General features: G+C 36.9%; 1 protein-coding gene across 3 annotated transcripts in view; it reads right to left on the bottom strand.

Moving 5' to 3' along the window:
* The window catches only part of LOC127451802 (limb region 1 protein homolog), a 67,631-nt gene that overhangs the window by 4,266 nt on the left and 47,700 nt on the right, over positions 1–15,665 (bottom strand). For all 3 annotated transcript variants that reach the window (XM_051716762.1, XM_051716770.1, XM_051716751.1), the window contains 4 exons: positions 10,456–10,529; positions 10,174–10,264; positions 5,590–5,656; positions 167–328 (listed from right to left, as the gene is read on the bottom strand). In XM_051716762.1, coding sequence (XP_051572722.1) covers positions 167–328; positions 5,590–5,656; positions 10,174–10,264; positions 10,456–10,529 — 394 coding nt within the window. The remainder of the gene's footprint in view (positions 1–166; positions 329–5,589; positions 5,657–10,173; positions 10,265–10,455; positions 10,530–15,665) is intronic.

Genomic DNA, 15,665 nt, shown 5'->3' with positions numbered 1-15,665 from the left:
CTCTAACACACACATTGGTCCTTTTAAAACACCAAACTACATATTTTGAATTTTTCTTATATAACACTGATTTTAAAATGCATATTAATATATATCTTTATAAATTGCATTTGAGAAACACATGACCAGAAAAAAAAAAAATAGTTGAACAGGAAGAATATATTACCAAGGGCTTTGAGGAGCTCCTCTCGCACAGCAGATGTGAACTTTCGCACAAGACACAACGTGGTTACCACAGCAAACAGAAGATTGTATGAAAGTACAATGTAGAAATTTCCAAGCCAATTAAATCGCCCAAAATCTCCCAAGAGATCGAACCTTGTTATTCCTGTAAAGGGGTAAAAATACAAGAACATATATACAGTATATGAGACACATACCAAAATTAACATTCTCAGATTCTCTTTAAAAACTGGTCTTTTCATCTAGTAATATCTTATTACAGTACTGTATATATTACTTTACTTTCCTAACACAGGCTGCCTTATAACAGAAGAACAGACCTTTAATACAATCACTGTATCTGATTTTCCAAACCAAATCATACAACTTGATTAGTAAATGATGTTTCCTTTTGGTAAAAAGTACTCGCATCTTACAAATGACATGTTTATACTTATGAAATACTATGTAACTACAGAATAACTGCAGGTATATCACACCAATATGCATCAATTTAGATGGCCTGAAAAAGGGTATGTTTTGTTTTACTGCATTTGTAACATACAACTCTTGACAATTCTCAAATTAGACCTCTTAATTGATTAATTATCTTACAACTGGCATAAACAAATGACTCGCATGCACAAGAGTACCTCTGCGAAGAAAAACAACAACAAACAAACAAACACTGGTAAACAGTATGCAAATTTTTATTTGATGATGAGATGCATGTGCCACAAAGCAGTTATTTATATGGGTGGGAGCCTCTGCAGTCAAAGGATTTGACATTTCAGAATCACCACTTATGTCTCAATCATAAAAGTTATTAGGGCTGTAAATCGATAATAATAATTAAAAAAAATAATAATCACAGTTTTCTGTGATTAGTTGTGATTAATCATGGTACATGGTACATTAAACAAACATTAAAATACAGTATATTCATAAATATACTGTATTAACTTGATTCTTGCAAGTTCTTTGAGACAAATCATTTATTTAAATTATTTAAATATGTACATGTGTTAATGTTCAGTTTTTAAAAGTTAAATTTGATACATTTTTACAGGTATAAATCTTTGATACAAGTATACACCGATGTGCCAAAACATTACGACCACTCACAGGTGAAGCTAATAACATTGATCATCTCCTAACAAGACATGTCAAGGACTGGGAGGATTAGATGGTATGCGAACATCAATTCTCCTAGTCAACGTATTGACGGCAGGAGCAATGAGCAGGAGTAAAGACCTGAGCGACTTTGACAAGGGCCAAATTGTTATTGCCAGACGACTGGGTCAGAGCATCTCTGAAACGGCAAGGCTTGTGGGGTGCTCCCGGTCAGCAGTGGCGAGTACCTACCGACAGCGGTCTGAGGAGGGACAAACCACAAACCGGCGACAGGGTGTTGGGCACCCAAGGCTCATCGATGCACAAGGACAACAAAGGCTATCCTGTCTGGTCTGAACCGACAGAAATTAATTATGGTTACAGGAGGAATGTGTCACAACACAGTGCATCGCACCCTGCTGCATATGGGGCTGCGTAACCGCAGAAGAGTGACCATGATTACCCCTGTCCACCATTGAAATTGCCTACAATGGGCACGCTAGCATCGGAACTGGACCATGGAGCAATGGAAGAAGGTCATCTGGTCTGATGAGAGACCAGTGTGATGCTCTGGGCAATGTTCTGCTGGGAAACCCTGGGTCCGGCCATTCATGTGGACGTCAATTTGACATGTGTCACCTACCTAAACATCTTTGCAAACCAGGTACACCCCTTCATGGCAATGGTATTCTCTGATGGCAGTGACCTCTTTCAGCAGGAAAATGCACCCTGCCACACTGCACACATTGTTTGGAAATAGTTTGAGGAACATGATGAAGAGTTAAAGGTGTTGCCCTGGTCTCCAAATTCCCCAGATCTCAATCCGATTGAGCATCTGTGGGATGTGCTGGACCAACAAGTCTGATCCATGGTGGCTCCATCTCGCAACCTACAGGACTTTAAGGATCTGCTGCTAATGTCTTGGTGCCAGATACTACAGGACACCTTCAGGGATCTTGTAGAGTCCACGCCTCTGTGGGTTGGCACTGTTTTGGCGGCACGCGGAGGACCAACAGCATTTTAGGCAGGTGATCATAATGTTTTGGCTCATTAGTTTATGTATAGGCCTACATGTCATAAAATCAGTGGAAAATTTGTAAGTAAATGTATGGAAAAATCTGCCATTTTCCAGTGGACTTTTTTAATAAAAGGATCAAATGGGCAGATTCAATTCATATCAAGCTTTATTGGCAAGATTCACACAATCAGTTTCTGTGCTAGGATGTGCAGTTGCAGAATTTATGTGCCATTTGTAAAGTTTTAAATGTTTTAAATGGTGAAAAAAACGGATACTGCATCAATTGCGTTAATTTTTTTTTTTACGTGTTCAACAGTCAACTATTAATTGCAGAAATTAATGCGTTAAATTTTCCAGCCCAAAAAGGTATATATATGGTAGGCAAGAGAGGACTGAGAACTGAAAGAGCAGTCAGGAGTTCATGAAGACATGATAAAAAAAGATTTAAAAAGGGCTACAAACAGAATGAAAGCAGCTCCATCTTAATCAGATTACACAAACTGATAAAGTATATTTTTCCTACATCTGAGATAAGAAGGTGCAATATACCATCTGTCATATTTCAGTCTGACACTGAAGTTTGTTTATTGTCCATCATGCAAAACTGATAGAGAATAAAACATTTTCTATAACAAAATGGACATGTTGTACTCTGCAGTTTTATGTGACTAAATGATCCATGTACACATGCATTTAAATAATATTTGGGTTGGGTAACACCAGCTTTTGAATTCAAAGATGCAACTAAAAAAAATCTGTTAACAGATTAACACAGGTCACCATTCTATTATAGAAATCTTTGATACAAACATGACAAAACAAGGCTATTAACTTAAATGTTTTCATCATAAAAATGACAATTTGAAAGATGTAGTTTTATGAGTTTTACTGTTTACTATTTTATTTTTGAGAGAAATAATAGTTGATTAAATAATAATATATTATTTATAGTATTAATGAAACAATACTATATAACACTATATATTAAAAATATAGTCAAATCTCAGATTTATTTGAGATTCACATTTCCAATCAAGTCCATTCTGTTTCCCCAGACATTTGGAAAGCTTGTCTGAATAAATACCGATAATCGCTTCAAATTCCATAATGATTCAGTATTAGCCAGTATCAACTATTTAGCCATCTTAAATCTTGACTACAAATTAAGCACATTTACGCCTCACCATTGTTTATGTGGATCCCATATTATTGTTGATTCAGAAGTATACGGACAACTGTCAGTGCCCAAAAAGCACAGTAAACTGATTTTTATAAGAAAATAATGTTCAACTGTCTCACTCTTTTCCCCCCAACTTAAAAGCACAACAGATTTCCTGTTAGGACTGATTGTTTTTTCCCTCCCCTATCTTCTGCTTTCAGGTGCTCCTCTAAATACCATTATAGTCTAACCTTTAGACAGGATGACTCCTGAGGATAACTTAAAACAACTGCAATGTTTCCCATTCAAAAACTAAACCATCAAAACTGGCACAAAAAACATGAATTGAAAGTGGTAAAAAAAAAAAGAAAAAAAAAGGGGGTCAGGTTTTCATTCATGGCCAATTATTTGCAACCCTAGATGGACATGATAAAAGCTTACAGTCTCAGATTGAACAATTAGCTTAAACATTTATCAAATATCCACCATTTGCCTTTTTTTTAAAAAAAGGGAGAGAGAACTTTCAGGAAGAAATCTATATGAAGAAAAAAAATACAAATGCATATTATTTATATAAGGTATTTTCTAGACTTATTGACCAGTTATTAAGGGCAAAGACCAGTTTCTGTCTTGGAATGCATATTTAATTAAAAGAAATTCATTAAGTGAATTACATTTAACCCTTAAATGCATACTTTGTGTCTTTAGTGACCCGGGACCTCATTCCACCCCTTTTTTGGAGTTATGCCCCGACTTTTTTTTAGTGTTCCTAAACCTTAATGAACAATGTAACAATAACAAAATGACAAAATTGCAGCAACAAAAAAAAAAATATATACATTTTTAAAATTGCTTATAGGGTCATTGATGACCCGAGGTATGTAGTGTTGTGATTTATATTTGAGCTTCCATAAATCACATTTTTATAATTATTAATTATATGTATAATAAAACAAAGAAATATCACAGAATATATTCTATTCTATTATTTTCTAATTGTCTTAAAAATCATAACACCATCTAGATATTTTGCAAATCCATTTGTGATAGATATACGTGCCAAGTCGCTAAAGACCTGAGGTATGTAATGATGGTTGGCGCAACACTGATGTAGTTGAAAGTTAAACTCAGTATGAATCCTATTATTTTAATAAACATATCAAAAACTCAAGTTACTATTTTTTTAAATATACATTTTATCATGCCTGATTTTTTTGGCTGCACTCATATCAATAGCATTGTCCTGAGGTCCTGAGGTCCATATCTGATCGAAATGAATATAGCACAATGATACAAACAAGCCAATTCCTTCACATGATTTAAAATGAAGAGTTAGATATGTCATTTGTAAAAGCTCATTGAAAATGTGGATAAACTGAGTGAAGACTAAGAGACTGTTTGGGTGAGGGTTGTTAACTGTCTGTGTAAGTCATTGCTATTATACAGGTCAGTTTGCCTTTCCCACATTTTCCACAGGCTCCTGTCATCTGCTTACGTATATACACCCACACCCCACCTTAAGTATTTTTGGAGGACTTCCTTCTTTTCACATGGGAGATGCTTGTAAGGGTATTTGATAGTAAGTGTCTTTTAATTTATCTGATTGAGGGAAGTTGATGAAATTCTCTGAAGAAACAAAACATACTTTGTTCAACCACTCCTTTCATCTATTCAAAGCAGTACAACAGAACTATTGATATTTTTGTGAGTCTCCCAATGAGTCACTACTTAAGTCTCTCACTCTGTTTCTCTCTCTCTCTCTCTCTCTCTCACACACACACACACACACACACACGCACAACTATTTGAACAGCTGTGTCTATGGCTTGCATGTTGTTTATTGCATCTATTGTGACAACTGCCTGTCTGTCCTTCTTTTCACTCTCCATTCTTGTGTAAAATCACTATGGCAAATCCTTCTGGAATTTAACTTGTTAAATCTTAACAGTGAAAATGAGTTTGCCAGTGTGTATATGTATATGTTAGTTCTAGTGAAAAAAATATATAAAATGGAAGTATCCAAAAACAAGCAAACATTAATTGCAAGTTCTGTTTATGGCAACCCCAAGACATACACAACTGCTTATGTAGAAATGTTATCATTATAGTACACACACAGGAATCAGGATGACCTTACCAAGTGTTCGGGACATGACAGGCAAAGCAGAGCTCAGCACTAGAATGGATACACAGCAACCAATGATCTACAAGGAAGACAAAACATTACATAGACAAACATTTCCATAATTCTAAATTAATACATAATGACTATATTATATATCTATCTATATATACATATACATACATACACATACACACACACACATATATATATATATATATATATATATATATAAAGAAAAACAAATAAAGGCCTATTCACACCATTTCCAAATTTTCTGATCACATTTTTTTTTTTTAATTAAGCGATGCATATTGATTAAAAGGCGTCATGTCATGCATTTTTTCTTACTTTATAAGTGAACCTCAAGGAAAACAATAATGTTAGCAAATGTTTTTGCACAAAAACAAAAACACAAAAAAAAAAAAAAAAACACGTCTTAATATTGTATTAAATTATTTTTTTTTAATTATCTAAATTACCTTGCCTTTTTCCACCCTGTCTCTGGCCTTCTGTCTGAAACACTCAGTTTTCTGTGCTGTCCCCTTTAAGACTTCAATATACACGCTCACTGTGTTATGATTGGCTAACATCTTGGAAGTGCAAAAACCCTGACAAAACTCATGGAACTGTTTTTTCCAAGAATAAAAGAATGAAAATGGGCAAGTGATTTCTAAAATCACCTGAAAGCATTCAATCCAGGTAATAATTAAAGGGATAGTTCACCCAATAATTCTCTCATCATTTACTCACCCTCATGCTATCCCAGATGTGTATGACTATTTCTTCTGCTGAACACACACAAAGATTTTTAGAAGAATATCTCAGCTCTGTAGGTACATACAATGCAAGTGAATGGTGACCAGACCTTTGAAGCTCCAAAAATCACATAAAGGCCACATAAAAGTAATTTATAAGACTCCAGTGGTTATATCTATATCTTCAGAAGAGATATGATAGGTGTGTGTGAGAAATGGATTAATATTTAAGTCATTTTTACCATAAATCTCCACTTGCAATTTTTCCTTTCAAACTGTGAAAGAATGTGTAAGTGACAGTGGAGATTTATAGTAAAAAAAATAAATAAAAAAAAGGACTTATATATTGCTCAGTTTCTCACCCACATGTGATTTTTGAAGCTTCAAAGTTATCAAAGTCACCATTCACCTGCATTGTATGGACCAGCAGAGTGGAGATATTCTTCTAAAAATCTTTGTTTGTGTTCAGCAGAGGACAAAAAGTCATACACATCTGGGATGGCATGAGGATGAGTAAATGATGAGAGAATTTTCATATTTGGGTGAACGATCCCTTTAATAGCTATATGTCCCAATTTATGTGAAGCACGCAATTAAACTACTACAGTTACTCTGACTGAAATAACAATCGAAAACTGAAGTTGCCATTCTATTGCTCTCAAATCCTTGTATTAGTAGGCATACAGGATTTATTGATACAATAATGCTATATAAAGTTGATAAAGTTGAACAGAGAAAAATAGTCCAGACTTACAAAAGTTGAGAATGTGAAGGGTTAATAAATCTGTATCCAGCTCTAATGGACAATGTTCGCCTACCGTGTAATGTGAAATAAGGGATGTTTGCCGGGCGGGGAGATCGCACCCCAATCATTTCACCGGTCTACTAGGGGAGGGGAATGCCCTTGACTGTTTCGCTGCTTATATAAGGGATAATACACGTCCCGATGTGTTCATTTTGGCCAAAATACAGGACATCCTGGCTAATACAAGACAAATGAGACAGCAGTCACTAGAGTGTACTACAGCACTGTCTTTCGTTGCACTCCGCACTATGCTTTCTTCTTACATAATAAAATAATTTAATCTCACATCAATATTTTGTGAGCAATTATGTACTGTATTTGTTGGCAAGTAACCCTGTAATAAGATCTGCTCCACATTGGAGTCCTGATCATGGTTTATTTTGCAATAAAAACGGCCGACTATAAAATTCCTTACATATCAAACAAACACAGACAGGAACAGTACTATTCAATTGGTTACTCAGTGGCATTACTGTCCTGTCTAATGGGGCTTTTCCACTGCACGGTACAGCTCAGCTCAACTCGACTCGACTCGACTCTGCTTGCTTTTTGGGGGTTTTCCACTGTGGATAGTACCTGGTACCTGATACTTTTTTTTAGTACCACCTCGGTCGAGGTTCCAAGCGAGCCGAGCCGATACTAAATGTGACATCAAAACCTTGCAGATCACTGATTGGTCAGAGAGAATCGTCACTACCGGCATCACTGGATTTGTGACACGGGACATCAACCTGCTAGTTTTAAAGTTAGCGACAGCAATATCATTTGTTCATGTGACTTTCGAATTGTAAAAAGAAATGGCTGTGTGCAAAACCACGCCGTGGTCAATAAATGAGGTGCAGACATTCCTCTCATTGGCAACGAACGAAATGACGCGAAACGAAAAAGTCTTTCAGGAAGTGACACGGCTACCACCGGACCTACCAACAATGTAGGGAAAAGTTAAAAAAAACTTAAAAGTGACTACAGAACCATCAAGGACCACAACAGCCAGAGTGGTTCAAACAGAAGAAAGTGGAAGTGGTTCGACAAAATGGACGCTATCTATGGCAATAGACCGGCGAGCAATGGGAGGGAGAGTGCCCTGTTGATGGTATGTTAACTCTATATTCTGCTTGAAAGCTTCACTTTATTTAGTTGATCAGCTACTGGAAAGCTTGCTTCTAAAACAACCAGGCCAATTTAACTGTTACACTTGTGTAAAATCACCATGCAACAACTGCTTTATGCAGCACAATGAGCTAGTAGCTAACAGCTAGCGGTCGTGTTATTGTTTATGGTCAGTAATGTTTGTGTTGCGTTTAAGATGATGTCACGGCAGTAGAGGCGGCGCAACTATGACGATCAGCCTATAATCCCACCCACGTTGAGGCGGCACTAAACTGCAGTGAAAAAGCAAGCTCAGAAAAGTAAAGCGAGCAGAGTCGAGTCGAACCATAATGTGCAGTGGAAAAGTGCCATAATATAGTTGGCACTGCTCCATCTTTCAATATAAGTTTCTTTGAAAAGTCTGAATTATAATACTTCTGAAAATAATCCTTAGAGAAATGTACCAAACAAAACATATAATCCCACACTGATCGATCAGGAACTTTGTTAAAAAATAAACTTAAGCAACTCTTTCCTAATGTTGTCATCCTTCGGAAGCCTATGCAGAGATGCTGAATTTCCACACCCAGGAATGGCACAACATTTTTAATCTTCCCCGACATTGCAATCTCTTTGTTAGGTCCCTCTGGGTGTATAGCAATGGCTGTACCTGTCCAGCTTCACTCTGACTGCGCACCAGTGGGTGGACCAAAAAGGTGATGAAGTAAATGGAGGCCTTGATCTCTTACTGTGGAGGTGGTCATGCATTAATGATGGCCCCCAAGTGACGTACAGAAGTAGAGAACGAGCCTTTTTGCTGCTTGGTGTCAATAAATGCTCTTTTTGTACTAGGGAGGAAGTTTTGAATTCTGAAACTTACTGCATGTTTTTTTTTTTTTTAGTACAATAAACTCTTATTTGTTAAAAGATCAAGGAAAATTGTATTCCTCTTGATATGACCCCTTAAACTCCTTCACAGGAGTCCAGAATATTAGAATGCAATGAGCGGGAATTTTTTTTTTTTTTTTTGAGCTTAGGTAGTTTTTCTCATTGTTCAAATCCTGAACAATAAATTTTTTTTTTGTTTTTTTTTTGGGGGGGTGGAGAATAATTGGCATTGGACTCACCATAGCCAAATTACGTGAAAAATTTTGGTACAAATTTTTTTTGAAAATGTTCAGGGTTCCCACTCTTTTTGACCAATGATTTTCCATGGCTGCAGGCATTTCTGATAACTGGATACAGATTTTTTTTTAAATCATTTAAATTCAGACAGATTGTCTAACAAATCATTTACACCACTTTGTGAACCATTTAAACTAATTCATTAAAAATAACTAATTCAAAAGAACGATTTATTAACAAATCAGACATCATTATGGCTTAGGAGAAAGTTTTACTCCACACAAGAGCAATATCTAACCAATTAAATATTTTAGAGCTGAGAAAACCCAGAAAAATATACAGTATATTCACTACAGAAACGTCAACTACTTTTCCATGACTTTTGAGAGGTTATTAATGTCCATGACTTTTTAACAACACTATTTTAAAATTTCCTGATATTTCTGTGGGAATCCTGTATTTGATCATTATTTAGTCGCATCAGATTTAAGGCTCAAGTATAGTTCAGCTTTCTGCTACGTCTCGCGCACAGTGTATGTGACGTAAATATCTTTATCAGTACAGTGCAGCCCATTTTTTGTAATCTAGCCTACCTGTTTGCATCTGTGCGTGTTGTCTGCACACGTTCCTGCAGCTGACTTTATGGTTGCTTTATGATACTCTTTAGTAGTGTGCATGTGATGAACACATCTGTAAGGGCTTGCGGTCAAAAGAGCATACTTTGAAAGGCTAGAATGCTTGGCTGTGCACGAGGAAAATGAAGCATTACCTAGCCTTTAATGTGAATAGGCCTTAAAACAAGAGGGGTATTACAGGTCCTACCGTTGTCATGGTAGTGTCGTCCTTTCTTGGGGTGAGCTCTTGAAAGATGCGAAGGCTATAGAAGCCAACCAGAGATGAGACCATCAGATAACTGTTCATGAGTTAAGACCAATAGATTTACCAAAATTCTTATTGAACAATTATTACACTTTGACCATTCATTCCCTTCACTTAAGCACACATACTGTATACATAGTCACAGATGCAAAAAAAAAGTGATCAAAGCACTAGATCAGAGCTGATACATAGCAGCAATACAGTATCATAGACAGCAAAGGATAAATCATGAGAATGATTTCAACAACTGCCTGGGCAACTCCAAATGTGGATAAATGGGCATTGCCAATATCTCTCTCCTGCAGAAACAAAAAGAACACAAGTTACTGTCTAATGCTATTTTCTGAAACTGAATTTCTACATATAAAGTTTAGTCTCACAGCATGAATAGATTTTTGTGCCCAAAAAATAAATGTATTAGTCTCTCATTTGCACAGGTTAGGGTCCTGAAGTGAGGCAATCCACTTATATGGAGTGACTGGATTTAGTGGACGTGTTTTAGCGACGTGCCCAATGCAAAAGGCTCCTGTTACAACTGAAGCTGTGTAATCTAAATAAGACTACAGTGGTGACACCTCAATGCTTCAGGCGATGAGGGCAGAAAAAAAACAGCACAAATATTTGGAGCTGTTCTGAGTGAATGCTATTATGAAGAAATAAAACGTATAAAGCTCAGATTAGTGAAGTTTTCCCTCTCACCAATGAGGACAGACAGAGTGAATTTGGCGAAGTAATGAATGGAAGCAGATGAAAGAAATCTTTTTAAATTCACCGCCGCTCACACACGCATAATATGCGAGCAGGTGTTCAAACAAAAAAGAAAAAGAAAGAGAGAAAAAAAGGCAGAATTGCTCTTACAGTAAGAGGTTGCATAGAAGGAACGGCTGCCAAAAATTAAGGGAAAAACGTGAAAAAATGAAAACAAAACAAATGCCCTGGCAAACAAAGTTTTTATAGCATCAGGCCTTAATATCGTTTGAAGACATTGAAGTGATCCAAGTTTGGATTTGAATTATTACAATAAAAGCCAACATTTATTTTACATACTTTAACAATGTACAACAACCTTAGTCTGGGCTTGAAGAGTAAAAAAAATAAAATAAAAATCAATCATCAATCTTATTGTAATGACGTGCATTTGACAGTTGTCCAATTCAACATCAACAAAGCTTACACAAATATTTATGATGATCTTTCTAAATGGATTAGATCGAATCTGTTTTAAAATCTCTACCAGAATTTGTATTGTCAGTCTTGCTTGTTGTTATTGATGACAGGTCCGAGAAAAGTTGATATGTGGTTAGTCTCAGCCTCAGATGGTACGCCCTCAGTCCATTCACTGACTAATGCATATTGCACACAAAACAGCAAAAAACTGGCTGAAATCACAAGTGCCAATCTGTTTGGCTGGCATTACACTCGCACTACGTTGTTATTTCAGTAAGTGCTTGAAAGCAGAGCAAGCCTCCGTTACTAGTTCTCAAGTGATGTTTTCTAACTAGCAACAAAGGCTTAGGTTGTACCAAAGCAAGACGCTGAATCTGTGGTGGAAGAAAGTAGTTCCACTCACAAGAGCGTTTTAGGGACGAAAACCTGAAAATGTCTTGAGGTGTGGTAATCGTGGTATAAATGGTATAATTGACTCCGGCCCGTTGAATTTTTGGAAAATAATGCACACCCCGATGTGGTAATGCGGACACGACGTGCAGCAGAGTGGACGTTACACCTCAGGTGTACATTATTTTTCAATAATCAGTCCGTCGTCAATTATTCCTTACATCAAACTCTCGATTTATATTACACTCTTGAACCATCTGAGGGCAAATAATGCAGAGAGACAGAATACTGGCTGAGATTTTTACATCCAGAACCCGACTGTTGCTCTCTATTCACCTTATTCAGCCCCGCCCCTTTTCAGCGCCCCACGATTCCATGTTTTGTCTCTTGACTTCCGGATTGTTTTAAAGCTACGGAGGAGAGTCGATCAAACTGGATTATGTGTGGGAGCACAGAAAGCATTTTTCACCAATGGTTGATGGTGCGAGTCTACAGCACCCCTTTACTACATGAAAATGCTTGCGGGGTGTTTTGCTGTCACTGTAAATGTTTGTTTTTCTGACACCAACAGAGGTTATTTGGACCTGGCAGATCACATTCTGACTGCTATGACACACTGCACTTTATCATGATACAAGCATTTAATTGTAATGTGTAATTCTGCTAAATTGTTTTAAATTTGTTTGATTATTAATAATTTGTGTTAAAATGTGCAGTTGACAAGAAATTTTAAACAGTGACAGCTTCAATTATTTCACATACTCATAATAAAGGCAATTACATTTGTACTTTTTAAAATGTATTTGTCACCCCACATTTTAAAAGGATTAAATGTGATTAAAATGGCTGTAAACGGAATCCAAAATAAAAAGTACACTTTCACATGTATAACTGTCTGTGTGTGTGTGTGTGTGTGTGTCTGAATAAAGTGGCACCCCTTCCCACGCCTTTGTCGCGGTTTAACACTCAAAAAATCTGCTCACCTTAACTATAATGCGATGGGATAATGACATGAGATGATGTCCAGGTGTCGTAGAGAGATATTTTAATGACTTTGTGTTGTCTCTTGGAGTTGAATGAGCACACAGGCACATCATTACGTCCACAGCGTGAAGGTATGGATCTTGTGTGTTTATGAATGAAGTACTCTTGTTTTATAATCTCCCCGCTCTGCTTCTGGTTGTTATGACATCCCCTGAACACTTTAAAATACTCATGATAACTTTTGGTAACTCTAGAATCTGTTAATCCACTTCAATAGCTAATTACACTTTGACATCAACAACATAGATACTGTATCTATATTGAAAACGCTACACCGGAAGTTTAAAGACAACATTTTCAAGATGGCTGTGTGCTTGTTTCTCTGGTGCATAAGGTGAATAATAGCATAAACACCACTGCGAGTGTATTTCAGAACAACTAAAGGGTTTCCACTAAACAGACTGTTTGCGTCCAATGGCTCATCAGCTGTAATAATGAATACTGTTGACTAACATTGACAGTACGAAGGGCTGGAATAATATCATGGGCAACCTCTCTTATGTCAAATAAAGCACCCTTCTGATCATGTATACTGGCAGCCAAAAGTTTGGAATAATGTACAGATTTTGCTCTTATGGAAAGAAATTGATACTTTTATTCACCAAAGTGGCATTCAACTGATCACAATGTATTGTCAGGACATTAATAATGTGAAAAATTACTATTACAATTTGAAAAAAAATGTTCAGAACTTCATAAACTACTTCAAAAATTTCTCATCCAAAAATCCTCCACGTGCAGCAATGACAGCTTTGCAGATCCTTGTTATTCTGGCTGTCAGTTTGTCCAGATACTCAGGTGACATTTCACCCCACACTTCCTGTAGCACTTGCCATAGATGTGGCTGTCTTGTCGGGCACTTCTCACGCACCTTACAGTCTAGCTGATCCCACAAAAGCTCAATGGGGTTAAGATCCATAACACTCTTTTCCAATTATCTGTTGTCCAGTGTCTGTGTTTCTTTGCCCACGCTAACCTTTTCTTCTTGTTTTTCTGTTTCAAAAGTGGCTTTTTCTTTGCAATTCTTCCCATAAGACCTGCACCCCCGAGTCTTCTCTTTACTGTTGTACATGAAACTGGTGTTGAGCGGGTAGAATTCAATGAAGCTGTCAGCTGAGGACATGTGAGGTGTCTATTTCTCAAACTAGAGACTCTGATGTACTTATCCTCTTGTTTAGTTGTACATCTGGCCTTCCACATCTCTTTCTGTCCTTGTTAGAACCAGTTGTCCTTTGTCTTTGAAGACTGTAGTGTACACCTTTGTATGAAATCTTCAGTTTTTTGGTAATTTCAAGCATTTGTATAGCCTTCATTCCTCAAAACAATGATTGACTGATGAGTTTCTAGAGAAAGCTGTTTCTTTTTTGTCATTTGTGACCTAATATTGACCTTAAGACATGCCAGTCTATTGCATACTGTGGCAACTCAAAAACAAACACAAAGACAATGTTAAGCTTCATTTAATGAACTAAATAGCTTTCATCTGTGTTTGATATAATGGAAAGTGATTTTCTAGTACCAAATTAGCAATTTAGCATGATTATTCAAGGATAAGGTGTTGGAGTGAAGGCTGCTGGAAATGGGGCCTGTCTAGATTTGATCAAAAATAACTTTTTTCAAATAGTGATGGTGCTGTTTTTTACATCAGTAATATCCTGACTATACTTTGTGATCAGTTGAATGACACTTTGGTGAATTAAAGCACCAATTTCCTTCCGAAACAGCAAAATCTGTACATTATTCCAAACATTTTGGCCGCCAGTGTATATGGTCTACTACATTAAATAGTACAATTATAATAATTATTAATTGATTATTATTCATATTTGTTAATTAATTAATTATAACATTACATTGGCTGTCATGTAACTCATAGCCATACAACTGCCTGACATTACTGAACAGGTATTTTACATTTATTTTTTTCAGAGCTGTGTCAGGTGTTGTTGGCTCTGCTTAACACCTGATTGAGTGAGTGTTTAGTGAGTATATCTGTGTGTGTGTGTGTGTACGTGTTCGTGTGTCCAAACCAACACTACATGTTTTGATGTGCCTCAACAACCTCTGATGAAGGATAATGACAGAAAAAATGAAAAACTCATCATGGATTAGACCAGCCTTTTTCATTGTCTCTTTTTTAGAAAGCTATTTACTGACAAGTTAGGGGTTAAATGACTCCTATCAAATGTCAGAGAGAGAAATACGATATCTCTTGTTTTCCCCTCTCTTCTCGTTTTTCATTCCATCACTCCTTCTGGTCCGTATGACATGTGAGATACGAGTTCGGATGAGAAATGGACATTAATGAGGCTGTTTTTAGCATTGACTATAATTTTGGATACTTAGGGAGTGACAGCAATAAGACTTTTATTGCAGTCATTAGCAACAGTGCATCAGACAGCTTAATGCAAGCAGTGCCACCGCATTAGAACTGCTTACCTCATAGCCACATTTACAACACCCTGCCTCATCTGACGGTGTCTGCGTTAACCTAGTTAACTTAACTCGCATCAATCTCTCTTAAGGATGTTGTGGAATGTTGGCCCACCCCCCACCACACTCCAACCGAACGTAAAACCATCATAAATACACACAGACACCGCTGCTGGGTTGTCGTGGCTACATGAGATCTTAAGCATGGCACTGGTCCAGCTCATCAAACGCATAAACCATTAACCAGCCTGTCAGGAGGGCCCTTCGTCTCTGAACACTGTGACAAGCATAATTTGGGGGATTTTCAGTCAAGCATCATGCCAAGGCAAATATCAACACTAATAAAATAATTTGAATGTGGAGCGGGCACTCTCATAGAACAGCTGAAGACTTTCAAACCA

Source organism: Myxocyprinus asiaticus, chromosome 2, assembly GCF_019703515.2.
Source record: "Myxocyprinus asiaticus isolate MX2 ecotype Aquarium Trade chromosome 2, UBuf_Myxa_2, whole genome shotgun sequence".
NCBI classification, from domain to species: Eukaryota; Metazoa; Chordata; class Actinopteri; order Cypriniformes; family Catostomidae; genus Myxocyprinus; species Myxocyprinus asiaticus.
This window is presented reverse-complemented; position numbering and strand designations above follow the sequence as displayed.